This window comes from Coenobita brevimanus, chromosome 50, assembly GCF_032717465.1.
Source record: "Coenobita brevimanus isolate Jiangsu-jjx chromosome 50, ASM3271746v2, whole genome shotgun sequence".
NCBI lineage: Eukaryota > Metazoa > Arthropoda > Malacostraca > Decapoda > Coenobitidae > Coenobita > Coenobita brevimanus.
In genome coordinates, this window is record NC_137003.1 from 48,935,285 (window position 1) to 48,950,388 (window position 15,104).

General features: G+C 41.3%; 1 protein-coding gene across 4 annotated transcripts in view; it reads right to left on the reverse strand.

Moving 5' to 3' along the window:
• Nucleotides 1-4,588: 4,588 nt before the first annotated feature.
• stai (stathmin) overlaps nucleotides 4,589-15,104 on the reverse strand; it is a 95,630-nt gene continuing 85,114 nt past the window's right edge. For all 4 annotated transcript variants that reach the window (XM_080272396.1, XM_080272397.1, XM_080272395.1 and 1 more), the window contains 5 exons: nucleotides 11,017-11,208; nucleotides 10,457-10,597; nucleotides 5,778-5,918; nucleotides 5,020-5,322; nucleotides 4,589-4,723 (listed from right to left, as the gene is read on the reverse strand). In XM_080272396.1, coding sequence (XP_080128522.1) covers nucleotides 4,643-4,723; nucleotides 5,020-5,322; nucleotides 5,778-5,918; nucleotides 10,457-10,597; nucleotides 11,017-11,208 — 858 coding nt within the window. In that variant the 3' untranslated portion in view covers nucleotides 4,589-4,642. The remainder of the gene's footprint in view (nucleotides 4,724-5,019; nucleotides 5,323-5,777; nucleotides 5,919-10,456; nucleotides 10,598-11,016; nucleotides 11,209-15,104) is intronic.

Below are 15,104 nucleotides of genomic sequence, written 5' to 3' on the forward strand. Positions count from 1 at the left end.
TACAGCTACTCACACAACATAATACCCAACATCTGGAAGCATGGTACTCTCATTACTATCACCAAAGCCAACAAAGACCCCAAGTTACCTTCCTTACACAGCCCCAGCACACTCCTCTGCACCCCCTCCAAAGTCACTGAATTGGTATTACAACTAATAACACCTCACATCCCCCTGGCCCCATCACATGGTTTTAGGCCGCTACACTCCATAAACACTCTTCTTACAGACCTTACATGGAGAGTTTTTGATGGCATCAATTCAGCTACGCCACCACACACAATGCTAGACATTAGCAAAGCTTTTGATGCCATCCCCCACCACAGCCTCACAAACAAAATATTCAACACAAACATTCACAGTAACACAAAAAGATGGCTGGCAAACTATTTAGTAGACAGATATGCACATGTAAACATCAAACTTCACAAGCAGCACCCCTCAAGGATCTGTTTTGTCCCCTACAGACTTTAACCTATAAATACATGACATACCCACACCCCACAAATATACATGGCTTCCTATGTAGGAGATGTAACACGTGTATACACCAAAATGCAAAGATAGCCGCACACATCCTCCAACCTTACCTCAACACGCTACATAAATGGTTCACCACAAACAGACTCATAATAGCCCCAGCCAAATCTACAGTGACCTTTCACACAAATTGGACAGCAGAACATCTCACCATAATCAACCCCCCTACAAAGTCACCTTTAGGTTCCGTTTCTTACACACTCTCTCAAACTCATCAACACACACACACACACACACACAAAATCCTTGATTTAACATACATCAATGCCATTCAAGCAACACATCACAAACATTAAAAATAAATTAATACCAGGACTCAATTCCCATACAATGTTTGGACACAACAAAGAAACCACTATCGCAGTGTACAAACAATACATATGTTCAGTAATGAACTAAGCAAGCCCAGCTTGGGCTTCTAACCTCACTACAAACACACTACAACACCCTACAGACCAAACAGAACAAAGCCCTAAAAGTAATCACAGGCTGCACAGCTACTACATATGCAGACCACCTACACCAAGAAACCAAAGTCCTCAAAGTAAAGGATCATCTAGACACGAGGCACACAGATTCTTGTCACAGCCTCCACACACCCACACTATCCACTTCACTACATGGCAGTACATCCACACACACCAAGGAACATCAAAACAACATACAGCACATATACACAATACCGTCATCTCTGCTCCCTCAAACCAGCTTCCAGAAGCATATATATGCTCAAATCACTCACCACTCCATTTAGTCAAAGACAACACAGAGTTGCATGCATGGCCTCTTGATATTCACCCTTCCGAATCCTACCTCCCTCATGAGAACAGGGTCCACCTGGCCAGGCTGAGATGTGGGCATCATCCAGCCCTCTTATCAGAAGAGGCTGAATGACTCCATTGCTGATGCCTGTCCAGGGTACAACACACATTGTGGAAGACTGCATTGCACACAATCTCCTGTACCAAAAACACAACATACACTCTTTGAGAGTTGTGATAAAGCCCAGTCTCATCCATGGCTTTCCTTAGAGACTCAGGGCTGGTCGGCCAGACTGCCTAAGGAACACCTACCACTGTCTCCTACCGTATTGGGAAAAACATCTTTGCAGTGCATGTTCTGTGGGAAGGTTCTGTTAAATGCTAAAGTTCACTGATGAACCTCTGCCAGCATTATATCCTGCCTTTCATATTCATATCTCCTCAATCACTATAAAGGGGGAGGCCAAGGATGAGATGGAGGGATGGAGAGGAGAGGTATATGAGAGAGGGCGGTGTGAGCCTCAAGCAGGGCAGTGAAATGGCGAGGGACAGGGCGACATGGAGGCAATTTGTTTGTGGCCACCCCTTACGGGATTCAGGTGTCTGGCAATACATACATAGACAGACACTATAAAGTATCTAGCCTTCTCATGCTTGCTTGTGTGCTTCACATTACTAGCACAAAAAAAAGTGTTTAACACATTACATTGCCACAGAAGAGGGCATATATTTAACAATAATCCCCAACCACACAGTAGCAAAAAAGGTGCCTGGCTGAAGCAGGTTAAGATAATCAGTGCACTCCAGCACAAACCCATATACAACTTGTATTATAACACTGCTGTAAACTTGCACATTCACTCCTTCAACCTGTTCTATCAAGATGTAAGAAATTCACTAAGAGTTGCTAATTTTCAGCCTGGAGCGCAAAAATATTTTTCTAGTCTGGCAGTACTCAATACCCTTCACAGACAAGTCAAAATACATCAGTTAGGTCATGGCCACAAGTTAGGTCACTGCCTTTTTATATATAAAATATATATTAAAAAAGATAAAAATAAAAACTCTGGGTACATCCATAATTTCAAGAAGTTATGTTACAAAGCAAAACTTTACTATAAAAAGGAGTACAATAAAGAAGAAAGTAACTGTTGGACTACCATTTATTAAGCACTAGAATGTGGAATATATTGCAAATGCACAAACACATACAAATATTGGTATGCAAAAATAGATGTTCAATTAATTCACTGCAAAATTAAATGGCATTTCATTGAAACTATGGAAATATTTGAAATACAAAACCCAGCCTTAATCATCCTTTGCTTAAGAGTGCCTCTGATGTGCTTCACTACAAAGAGTTCAAATGAGTTAAAGCACCAAAGTAATTCAAGCATATCTGATGAGCAGTCTTTTAAATTTGCATAAACTAGACTACCTGGCGACAGAACACCAGAACATACACATTCAGTAGTCCCATTAGTAAGTCTAAAGATTATGCCTATACTGATTTCAGTTTAGGAGATTGCCCATAGTGATTAAATGAAAATTTAATGTAGGCACACTTGTCATAACTTAATTTTATATAAATGGAAACAAAATACTGTTATACAAGTGGAAATGAAACACAGTATTACTTCTCAAATAAAACTGCTTTTGAATCCTGTGAAGAACCTCAAGATATAAACAGCTTAAGGTATTACACTTACGGATATGCTTCAAGTTCACTTCATGTTGCTTGATTATCAGTGAATGGAAAGCCCTGCTTCATCAAACATCAACTTCGACACAACATCAGGTGACAACATTAGAATTACAGGTAACCAGGCCAGACTACAGCCAGGCACTATACATGCACAATATTTTCTGAATTTGCATTGATAAACAACTTGCAACTCTACACTGTGACATCAGTGTTTCCATTATCATTCACTGTTGATTCTCAACTGGCACATCCATACATTAACTGTAGTCCTTATGATAAAATCCAAAATAAAATGGTAAGTTGTTGAAGCATTCACATTTGATTCATTCACTTTGAACTAACTAAAATATTTTTACATAATGTACAAAGATGAAAACTAAACTCTGTATTCCAAAGGGCCAGTCCAATCGAAATACAGATGTTTAGTTTGGATCTTGGCTAGAAAAATCCTTAAAAAGTAAAGACAGATCACAAGACTCTTAACGATAAATATCTGAGAACATTTCTCAGTGTTGGGAACAGGAAAGTTAATGACACAAACACGATGAAACTATTACAAGAGGCGCTAAGGATGTGGTGGCTGAAAAACACGAGAGCAGAAGGCAGTGTGTATGGGGGTAGAAAGGGAGGGCAGTACAATGCTTTTACTACAGGAAGGAAGAAAAAGGTCAGGGAAAAAAAGGGAGGGAATGGTAACGGGATTTTTTCCTTAATATCTGTGACAACTACCGCAATTATGGAGATATATATATTTAATCAAGGACCTCATAGTCACCTTGCACACCCACACATCCAGAACCCTAAAAACTTGTGTATTGTGGTATGGTTCCCTAAGTGTCTAATTTGTTGGTCAAGAAAAATTATTGGAAATTCATGCAACTGGTACATCTAAAATTATAAAACTGGCAGTAAGAGTCATCATCCTGTAGTATGTATGAACCTTAACATTAGCTATCACTTGTAACCCAGCCTGAATACAACTAATGCTCGTGCCAAGGACAGGTATTTAGAAGCCGACATCATAGCACAATGCGGTAAGGCCATTTCACAGGAGATCTTGGCCAGAGGGCAAATAAGGGATATTAGCTTCAATGGGTACACCAAATCTACAAAAATCATCATGCTACTAACCAACTTATGCTCCAAATGGAAAAGTAAATAAATATACTATGGATTATACTTGCTCAAGTGAATGAGCGATGGAGGGAAGAGCAGCATCTTCAGTCAACCCATACCCAAACAATGAATGAGCATGGACATGATTTCACAAGAAGAGCCCAGACCCACAAATATACTATCAACTCACTGCTGCAATTGTCATTTGTTTTGCCATGAAGAACAAGGAAAGAGGAGTACAGAAAGTTCAACCATCTCTTGTTCTTCCTGCAAATTAAAATATGAGTTACAACAGGGAGTCTATCATAAGTCTGTCTATGAATCTGGGAGCAGGTTAGTAGTTACTGTCCAAGCTGTAACAAACAAAGTGGGCACACATACAGTACACATTCCTGGATAGGCTTGGACCATTTAATCTTGCCATCCATAACAGTGATGCTGAAGATTCTCATATATACTAGTGGGTCACGCGGGCTGAATGGGTGGGTGGGTGGGTGAGGTTAGGGGAGGCAAGAGTGGCTTAGCCAGACGAGGCAGTTTCATGCTTCTCAGCAGCCATGAGGCGCTCCTTGTTGGCACGCACCAGCTCTGCTCTGCGATCCTGTGAAATGGAGGGAAGAATCAGTTCTCTGAAGTAATTATTATAATATGTTTTTGTGATCCTAGACTCATCTGATAACGAACCTGATGGGCTGCAGGCTGAAATTATCCTTCTGCAGTCCACCATCACCCGTTCAGGGGACAGGGAGGGACACCGCTGTCCAATTATACAAACTATGTATGTGCTATGCCAAATACCAAATAAAAACAAACAAAAGTAATCAGTGGTATGTAAATAAAAAAGAACAATAAAATATACAGCTGACAAAAATAACTTTAATCACTCTCCAAACTCACATTCTCCTCCTTAGCCTTCTTTGCCTTCTCTGCAAGCTCAAGGCGATTTTTGTCTGCACTCTCCAATTTTTGTTCCAGTTTCTCTGCAGTTTTCTTTTTGAGTTCCTCCTCCTCTTTATTTCTGTTCTCTTGGGCCTGCTCTAGCTTTACAGAGGTTGATTTTGTGCTCTCCCACTTGGCCTGCTTCTCCTCTGAAATCTTACGCAAGCGTTCTTCCTTGGCAGCCACCTCTTGCTCTCGCTGCTGCTTCATCGCTTCCTCTTTCTTGGTCACCATCTCCTGGGCCTCAGTGATCTTGTTTGACTGTTCCACCCAAAACAAAATAGTAAAGCAACTAAAGGAAAACTCAAAATGGCAGCATGCAATAAAATTTGCCTACAAAACAAAACCATCTTACTCGAGCTTTCCCCCTTAAAAACAGAGTGGATAAAGGTAGGAATAAAGGTTTCTGCTTAAAGGTAACAAACCAAACTCACCTCACCTCTCTTTGTAAAGTGACTGTGTAATTTATTTATTAAATCTATTATTCAATAAAGAGCTATATATATAGCAGACATATGATATGCAGAAATATTAATACAAAATTTGCAGCTTTCAAATACTTTATTTGCATAAGGCCTGAAGGAGTCGAGCAAACCTTCAATACTATATTCATTTCTTATGTCATGATGTACTTATATTCACAGTAAGTAATTATCAGATACTCAAACTGTAAGAACCCATACTCCAGACTTCTCCCTTATTTCAGCAAGACTCACATGTTCTCGGAGCGTCTCGAGCTTCTTCATGATCTCTGTGTCACGGTTGGCGGTGGCCAGAACAAGTTTGGACTGGATGCGTTCCTCCAGCTTTCGGATGGCTTCCTCATGGCCTAGGCGCACTTTCTGGGCATAATCCTCCTGTTGGGATAAATTGTTAAAATTTTCTGTGGAAGGCAGTTTGATGCAAAATGTACAAAACTAACCTGAAAGAATCTGTAAACGTAGGAAACAAGTGAATGCAAATAAAAGCAAAATGATGGTATTTGAAAAGTGAGAGAGATATATTTGCAATCAGTGCAGTACAGGACAGAGAAGGGAAGCAGGACGAGATGCAGGTACAAATGGAGGGTAGGGTGCTTTAGCCGATTATTTTAACTATCCGAGGGCTGTATTGTGAAAACTTGGCTAAGTAAAGTAGGAGGTCAAGATAATTTCTGGGAAGATTAACTGGAGAACTCTAGTAATCTGCTGAGAAGTAACAGTACTTTACCTGTTTCTGAGTAGATACAGGCAAAACAAGATGGATGAAGTTAACAAGAGAGAGTACTCTGGGACTGAAGGAAGTGATAAGTATCTGGCAATACAGATAAAAAGAAATGCAATGAGATGGGATGGACATGTTCTACAAATGCATACAGACAGGGTGTCAAAAGAAAGTCTTCAACCCATTCCGAGCAGTGTCTGTATATATACGGACAAACCAATAGTGTCAAAATGGCAGAGTCCATGTATACATGGACTAACTCGTTGTACCCTAAATTGCCATGTCCGTATATAGACTGACACAGTTCTATGCACATTTATGCAAAATTATTTGAGTCTGCCATTAATGTGTGACAGAAAATGGGATGACAGACACCCCTCCTCCCCTCCCAAGCCTTATACTGTACCAATATAATACAGTAGTCCCTCATTCATCTGGACACTCAGTATCTGGATGCTGGACCTTGGCTCTATTAAACCATTATCCACATTTACTTGCTATTATCCGGACATAATAGTCCCCGAGAACTTCTGCCGTCAGCTGACGTGTTCAAACTTCGGTATCGTGGTCGCTGGGCTTGAGCTATGAGCAGGAAGTAGTCTGTAACCCACAACCAGAGACAAAATGTCCCTCTGTCCCTGTACTTAATGGTCAAAGCTGCACACTTTCCAGATCACTTCCAGTGAACCTCCAGCACCCGAATAATACGACTGCAACCCGCAAGTGGTGTCAAAACATCTGTACGGATCCCCACCAAATGTCTAATAACGCGTGGCCACTGGGCTGTCTTTCCCAACTGCCACCACCACCGAACACAGACCACAGGCCACAAGTATTGTATGTGTTTGGCGACAGTGGCTGTCCACCTCTCTACTGAACATCGAAAGTCCCCCAGTCACTGCAAGTTGTGTTTCCGCATGGCCACCTGGTGTATAACAGACCACAAGTAAATGTACAGCGAAAGCCCCCATCCGCCTGTTGACAGAAGGGGGAGAATCCTGCCCATAGCCTCGCTTCTTCCCCCCTCCTCCATACCCTCCCGGCTCCCCCCTCACTCCATACCCTCCTCCGTGGTGATAACACCGACTCCTGAGTTTTCAAAGTTTTTTGCGATTTATTTGACTACAATTGGTCATATCAAAATTCTCTTTCCTATCACTGTACCCAGGTATTCAAATTCTCTCACCAATTCTGGTCTCTCTCTATTCATTGTAACCTCACACTGGGGTCACCTTCTCTCTTAATAATCATCACTTACTCTTTTCTACATTTACTCTCAAGGTACAATGCTCACAGACATCAGCAAAACTCTGCACTATTAGTGCTGCATCATAATATTACAACAAATTTGAGATACTCCATACATCATCATTCATTACCAACACCAACCGTCTTTCCATTACCTGTGTTTTTACTTCTCTCATCACCTCATCCATATTACCATGGGAACATCACACAACCTCATTGCGTGCCCACATTCATCATGAACCATTCACTTAGATGCCCATTTACCTTTACACATTCATCACTACCACCATGAAAACTCTTGACAGCACCTCGCAGCTTACCATCTACACCATACATAAGCAAAACTTCCACAATCCTTCTGTCTACTTTGCTGTATGCTTTTCCAGATCCATGAATGCCATTAACACCTTATAGTTCTTCTAACATGCCTTCTCCACTATCTGTCTTACTGTAAATATTTGATCCACACATCGTCTGCCACTCCCAAAACCACCCTGTTCATCATCGACTAGGACTTCTCTTCTCTCTCTTACTTTATCTATATTAATTCTTCCCTATAACTTCCCTACCACAGTCAATAATTCTTGCACTCACTTCACTCACCCCTAATTTTGTACACGGGTAGAATCACAGCCTTTTTCCACTCTGCTGGCACAGTTTCATTTATCTATGCCTTCTTACCTATCTCCAACTAGCACTTCATTCTGCTCTCTGCACGACACTCAATCATCTCCAGAAACAACCCAGCTGCTTTCTCATTTTTCAGCTGTTTCACATAATTCTTCACTTGTGTGAGTGTCACGTTTCCTGGCACTGCAATTCCTTCTCTGCATACTCCCAAACCAATATGTTTACAGTGGCTCTGCGCTCTCTATTCTCATTCATCAGGCTTTCAATGTATTCCTTCCATCTGGTCCTTACTTCATCCCCATGGGTTAATAATCTACCACTTACATCCTTCATACTTTCACATTTCTTTCTGCTGTCACTTCTACATTTCCACATCTCTTTCCAGAATAACCTCCTATTTCAGAGATATTTGCATTCATTTTTCTTCCAAGATCATCATTTACCTCCTCCTTTTTCCTCCTCACTAGTCTCTTCATGAGCTTGCTCTTAATATATTCAGTTATTTCAACTGAGCCCCTTCCCTGTAACCACTCTAGCCACTTCTTCCTCTTTTCCTCCATTGCTCTCTTAACCTCTTCATCCCACCATGCCATACCTTTCTTTTGTGTTGTTACTCTGAACACACAACACACTGCTATTTTTGTTAATTTAAAATGTAGCTGTAATGAGGGGGAGAGATGGGGGGGGGGGGGAAGGCATCCATACTGACATAACACACAGTGATTTGTGGTGACAAAATAAGGCATCAGTTCTGATTCTTAGTTTATATTATGCATTTACCATGATAGTGAATTGCTGTTAGTCTTGCCACGTCACATATTTAGCAGATAAGCATCCAGGAAATAAGGGTACAAGCTAACGTATGTATTATGGCATGTCGGAATACAACATATTTTGTAATTAACAGATAGTGGTCAGCTGGATGCACTACTTTTGTCTGCGGAGGGCAATGTTCGAGCCCTTTATAAATTATAATCAACCCTTTATACATTATAAACAGCTGCCTGCCACGGTATTTATGCTTTGAAACTCATAATTGACTATAATAAACCGTATTCTTCATTACTGCCTGCATATTTGGCCATTCAAATAATACTGACAACTGTTTCCTATGCGTATCACATTACTGTATACATGAAACTGGACGCACTGTTGACCAGTAGGTTGCCAGGGCACGATAATGAAACCTTCAGACTCGTGAGTTGCGACTATAGATGATACTAAGAGATAACTACCATCATAAAACTCTATAAGGAACGCCGGAAACATGAATTAAGGGAGGATCTGGGAGAGTTGAAATCCAAGTTGTGAATTAAGACTGGAATGTGGGTGGGATGATACTCAAGATAAGTCTCATGATTTTAGTAGGTTGACAAGGCATAAATAATGGTATTGTGACTTGCTGCAGTATACCCTGTATTAGGCAAGCTGCCTGGCTTCAGTATCAGGTAAACTGCCTGGTTTCAGTATCTGATAAACTGCCTGCCTTCAGTATCAGGTAAACTACCTGGCTTCAGTATCAGGTAAACTGCCTGGCTTCAGTATCAGGTAAACTGCCTGGCTTCAGTAACTGGTAAACTGCCTGGCTTCAGTATCAGGGTGACTGTTTTCTTCCAGATATCAAGGAGTGGTGGAGGTCCAGGAAAAATTATTTCAGTGAGAGAATTAATGGCTCTGGTGACAAGGTGTTTGAGGTGAAGACCATGAATATATCTAGCCTGGTCCTGCTGCTATAGACTGATTTTTTAATTAGCTGAACTTGAGGTTCATGAAAATGAGCTTCTTCATTTGCTTGTGCTTTCTCATTTACTTTTTTATTTTAAGAATGATATTTTTATGATACTGAAGCATAATGTACCTAATCTTTGCCTGATTCTTCATAATGGAGATGGTTCCATAATTGTTCAGTAAGATTTCATGGGTCTGTGATGGTGATTCTGTGTGAAAAATACATATACACACATTACCAAGGCTGTAAAAAAAAAATAAAAATAATAATAATAATAATAATAATCCCCACAAACTTCAATCAGTTCCAGAACTGTGTTTATTTTCATGGATTGTTTCTGCAGTGCAGAGGTGTCTAAGTACTGTACAAATCTATTGGGGGGGGGGGGGGGGGGGGGAAAGAAAAAAAAAAAAAAAAAAAAAAAAAAAAAAAAAAAGTTGCAAAATTCATCAGGCAATGACTTGCCCAAAGTTACAATGCTTGGAAAGCTTCTGGAAGGTAAATTGTAATTTTACAAGCAAGCACTGAAAAGGCTGTATTATCTTATGTTAAAAACTGTTTATCTGCAATCAAATTTAGACTTACATGTTCCTTAAGTTTTTCCATCATCTTCCCCATGTTTTCAGACCTGTTCTCCTCAGCAGAACGAAGTTTATCCTCGATGGTCTGGCGAAGGTCATTTGTCTGAGCTTCCAGTTGCTTCCTCACCATGTCCACATTATTCAGCTGCCAGTTAAAAATAACTTACTATGTAAAGTAAAAGCAATAGTGTAGTCATTACCTTACATCTTACTGTACAACACAAGTTACTCTATATAATGTATCTTGAAAATTTCATTGGACTAATATTTAAAAAAGAGAATCAAGTGAATGTTAGATGAGGCTGACTGATGAGCTAGAAGAGAGAAGGATGCTTGTGACATAATCTGCCATGAATAATTAGAAGACTTTACATATTTAAGTCTCAGTCTCATCATATAAATGTGGTATGCAATGCAAAAGAAACCTGAGGGATAACGAAAGAGAATCAGACAATTCAGAATGACTGAGAAAGCTAAGAAATAAATCAATGGCAGACGAATAAGAACTGTGGGTGCTGCATGGATGTTTTACACACACACATATAATTAACAATGAGTACTCACATGATCAGAAATCTTGGCGCGGAGTCCGTTAAGATACGCCTCTCGGTTACTGGATGTAGCATCTAGTTTCTCCTCCAGAGCTGCCTGTGTAGCTGACACGAAAGCAAGGTTGGCTTCTTCCCTCTTGCGGCTGGCCTCCTCCAGGCGGTTTAGCCTTTCTCCTACAGTGGCCAATCGTGATGCCTCAACAGACTGGAACAAGTCTTATGTTAGTGCCACACTACAGTGCTCAATACAGTATATCAAAAACAATAGAACATAATGAGAAAACTTTGAAACAACAACCCTTGATGCCTTGTCAATATATCACTGTGACAAGATAAATGCACAAATTTATTAAGTACTGTTCATTGAAATATGGGAGGGCACACCTGGAAACTAATCAGGTACATCCAATAAAGTCTATCAACAGCAGGTAAAATATGTTCATTCCCCAAACAAACAAACAAACATACACACACACTCCTTTTTTAGTTAAATTTTGTTATTAGGTATCTACCCTACAGATCTTGAAATTTATATTATACCACTTTTCGATCCAATGCTATACTGAACTATTCACTTTTGTAGCTAGACCAAGAACTGTTTCCAGAAACTATATACAGCAAACTTCTTGGTTGCTATGCATGGTTCACATTTAAGGCAACCTTCACTCCAAACCCTCCATGGGAGCCACCTTGTTGTGGTGGGGGGCTTGTGTGCCCTATAAATCTGGTGGCCCTTATTAGTGGGGGAGATCCCTCTCTGACTCAGCAAGAGGGCAGGGTTACCCACGCTGGAGGGGCCATCAGTCAGGGGTCAGACTAAGTGCTCCCAGGTCTTCTGCCTTGTAGATTACCCTTGGTTGGGTCAAACCTACAGGAGTAAATCCCAAATGAAAAATCCATGAGTGAAGTCTCATGTAAGGCGGGGCTCGACCGACAAAGCTCCCGGCAGACTCCTGCAACCTTGCTCAGCAGATAGTCATCGTGAATCTTCATGCCACTATCACAGGCTGGGAAAGGCTAAGTCACATGGTGGTAAGGGCTGCACACCGTCACCATCACACCAAATCCATTCATTGTGCAAACTCACTGCTATATTCACCTCCTGTCTCATCTTTCACCTAAACAAAACACCTATGGCAACAGGACAGGGTGACAGTGGCAGGTCATGGACATGGCTGGAAGTTGCTAACTGAAGTCCTGCACATAGATGGCATTGGCCCAGTGGTCGCTGGCATGATGGCATAGGAGCAGGTCGTGCCTTGGGCAGCATCCAGTGTGACTAAGCAGCCAGAAGTGAATGCCCAACTGCTTACCCCTGACAGGGTGGGGTTTAGAAAAGGTAACCTAAACATCAGCTGCTCTGCACCACCTGAGCATCCCACCGTGTCTGTCAAGGTCGAAAAATGAAAAGAATCCCTCTGACTCTTGCTACCTGGAATATACGAAAATTGCTTGATACTGACTACGACACACGACTGTGCCGAAGAATTGCCATTATTGTCCATGAACTGAAAAGATATAAAACTGACATTGTTGCCTTGCCTGAGACTTGTATCTCAGAAAAGGGAAACTTTAAAGAAAAAGAAGGGTATACGCATTTCTGGAAGAGATACCCAGAGAATGCAAGACGAAACCATGGTACTGGCTTTGCAGTCTGGATCAACTGTCTACAGAATATCCAAGAAACTCCTGTGGGTATACATGAGAGGCTGATGTCTTGGTGCATACCACTTTCTAAAGGCCAATATGCAACACTTATCAGTGCCTATGCCCCAATGCTTGATTCTGAGGACACCATCAAAGATTCCTTTACGACTCTTCGGATGCCACCATTTGTTCAATACCACTTAATGACAGACTGATCCTGCTTGGAAATTTTAATGCCAGAGTAGGAAAAGATAATCATCTTGGCAAGGCATTACAGGTGGCCATGGTGTTGGTAACATGAACAACAATGGGCTCAGACTGCTTTCCTTATGCTCAGAACACAGTCTGGTCATCACCATCACCAAATTTTCAACTTAAGAATAAACACAAGACCACATAGATGCATCCACGATCTAGGCACTGGCACCTAATTGACTATGTCATTGTATGGCAGCAAGATTGAATAGAGTTTTTGTAAACCAAGCTATGGGAGGTGCTGAGTGCTCAACAGACCACAACCTAAGTCACCAAACTTCAGTTGTCATACGTCCACAAATGCACCGTGGACCATCCATCAGGAAACTAAATTGTAGCAGCTTAAAGGAGGTGGCAACTTGTAACACCTTCCACAGTACTGTTACAGACAAACACTGTCAATGCCCACCACTTGATCCAAATACTGCAACTACCCTAGATGCAGAGTGGCTAACCATTAAAACACTGCTCCACAGCACTGCAGAAGAAACACTAGGCTTCTCCATTCGCCACTATAAAGACTGGTTTGATGAAAATGCTGAGGGTATACATGACCTCTTTGCACTGAAGAACAGAGAACAACAACTCGCTGACTCATCCCAGCTCCTTAACCCTAAAAACTGAATTCCAAAATCTCAGAAGTGAAACCAGAGAAAATTGCATGACATGGAAAACAATTGGTGGACTGAGTGAGCAAAAGAGGTGCAAAGACTGGTTGATATTAATGACCAACATGGGTTCCACAAGTCCATTAAAACCATCTATAGGCCAACAGAACACAACATAAACTCTCTTCGATCAGCCGAAGGAGAGCTCCTGAATGATTAGCAATCAATCCTACAAAGATGGGCACAACACTTAACACCTTACTGAATCAAAGAAACCTGATGGAGCACAATATCCCTGATAACATCCCAAAGTCCCCTCAAGCGGCAGATCTTGATATCCCGACTATACCTGCAGAAACTGTTCAGGCTATCTGATTCCTGAAAAACAGCAAATGCCCTTGCCCTGATGGTATACCATCTGAACTGGTCAAAGAGGGTGGCCAGTTACTTCAACAAAACCTCCATAATCTCATTCTGACTACTGTCTATGGAACCACGAGCAAATTCCATCAGAATAGCTTCCTTCTGATACTGTAACCATCTACAAGAAGAAAGGGGACTGCTCAAATTGTGACAACAGCAGAGGCATCTCCCTCCTTGTGATTGGTAGTAAAGCACTAGCCAAGATAATGTTATCCAGACTGACAAAACATTTAAATGAGTCAACACTCCCTGAAACACAATATGGATTTTGGAAGGAACGAAGTAATCCCTTTAAGACCTAGATGCCCAAGTCCGGGGCATTTTGGGCGCAGGTCCTTGGACATACACACACAAAGCCGATATGTGTTTATCCCTACTTTAAATTTGACATGTTGTGACCAACAGCAGCATTTTGGCACATAGCAGAGCACCCCTGCATCCTCCCCTCCCCTATTCCCGCCTACCTACCGTGGTGACTGCACACTCGTCGCCATGGCTGCGCCACGTGCTCGTTTTTTGTGAATAAACTGCAATATCTCACCATTAGACCATATGGGATTTTACAGTGTTGTGCAATGTTAAGAAATTAGAATTCTAAGTGCAAAAAATTAAATGCAGAGTGCAACAATGGCGTGGCGCAAGTAAGAACAGAATGTGCAATGTTAAACCATTGTAATTCACAGAGCAAAGGATTAAGTACAGCACAACACTGGATTATTGCACATGCTTCAAGAGCACTTTCACCACTGTCAGAGCCTTAGAGGAGATGGGTTAATCTTTGTGATGGCCGCAGACGTGTCCTAAGTACCCTGTACTGTACACTGATAAATAGTTTCCATACTCACTTCTGATTTCTCATTCTCTGGTTCCTTTTTATTTATTTCATGGTTTCTGTCCCTTATTTCTGTGCATAGGATATTAAATAGGTGCTGTGCATGTCCGATAGGGAGATATTTAGGTGGCTTGGGTTGGGGTCTATGAGTACCTGTCCAGGGGCATTTTTCCCAAGTCCTGGACATGCCTTTGGCTCTATTACATCAGATCATTGAGGGATTACTGTACCTGTGATTATGATCTCTGCTGCCTGACTGATACCAGAGAAATTCCATGAGCAGAACCATGACTTTTATATTGCATTCACTGATCTTGCAAATGCATATGACACTGT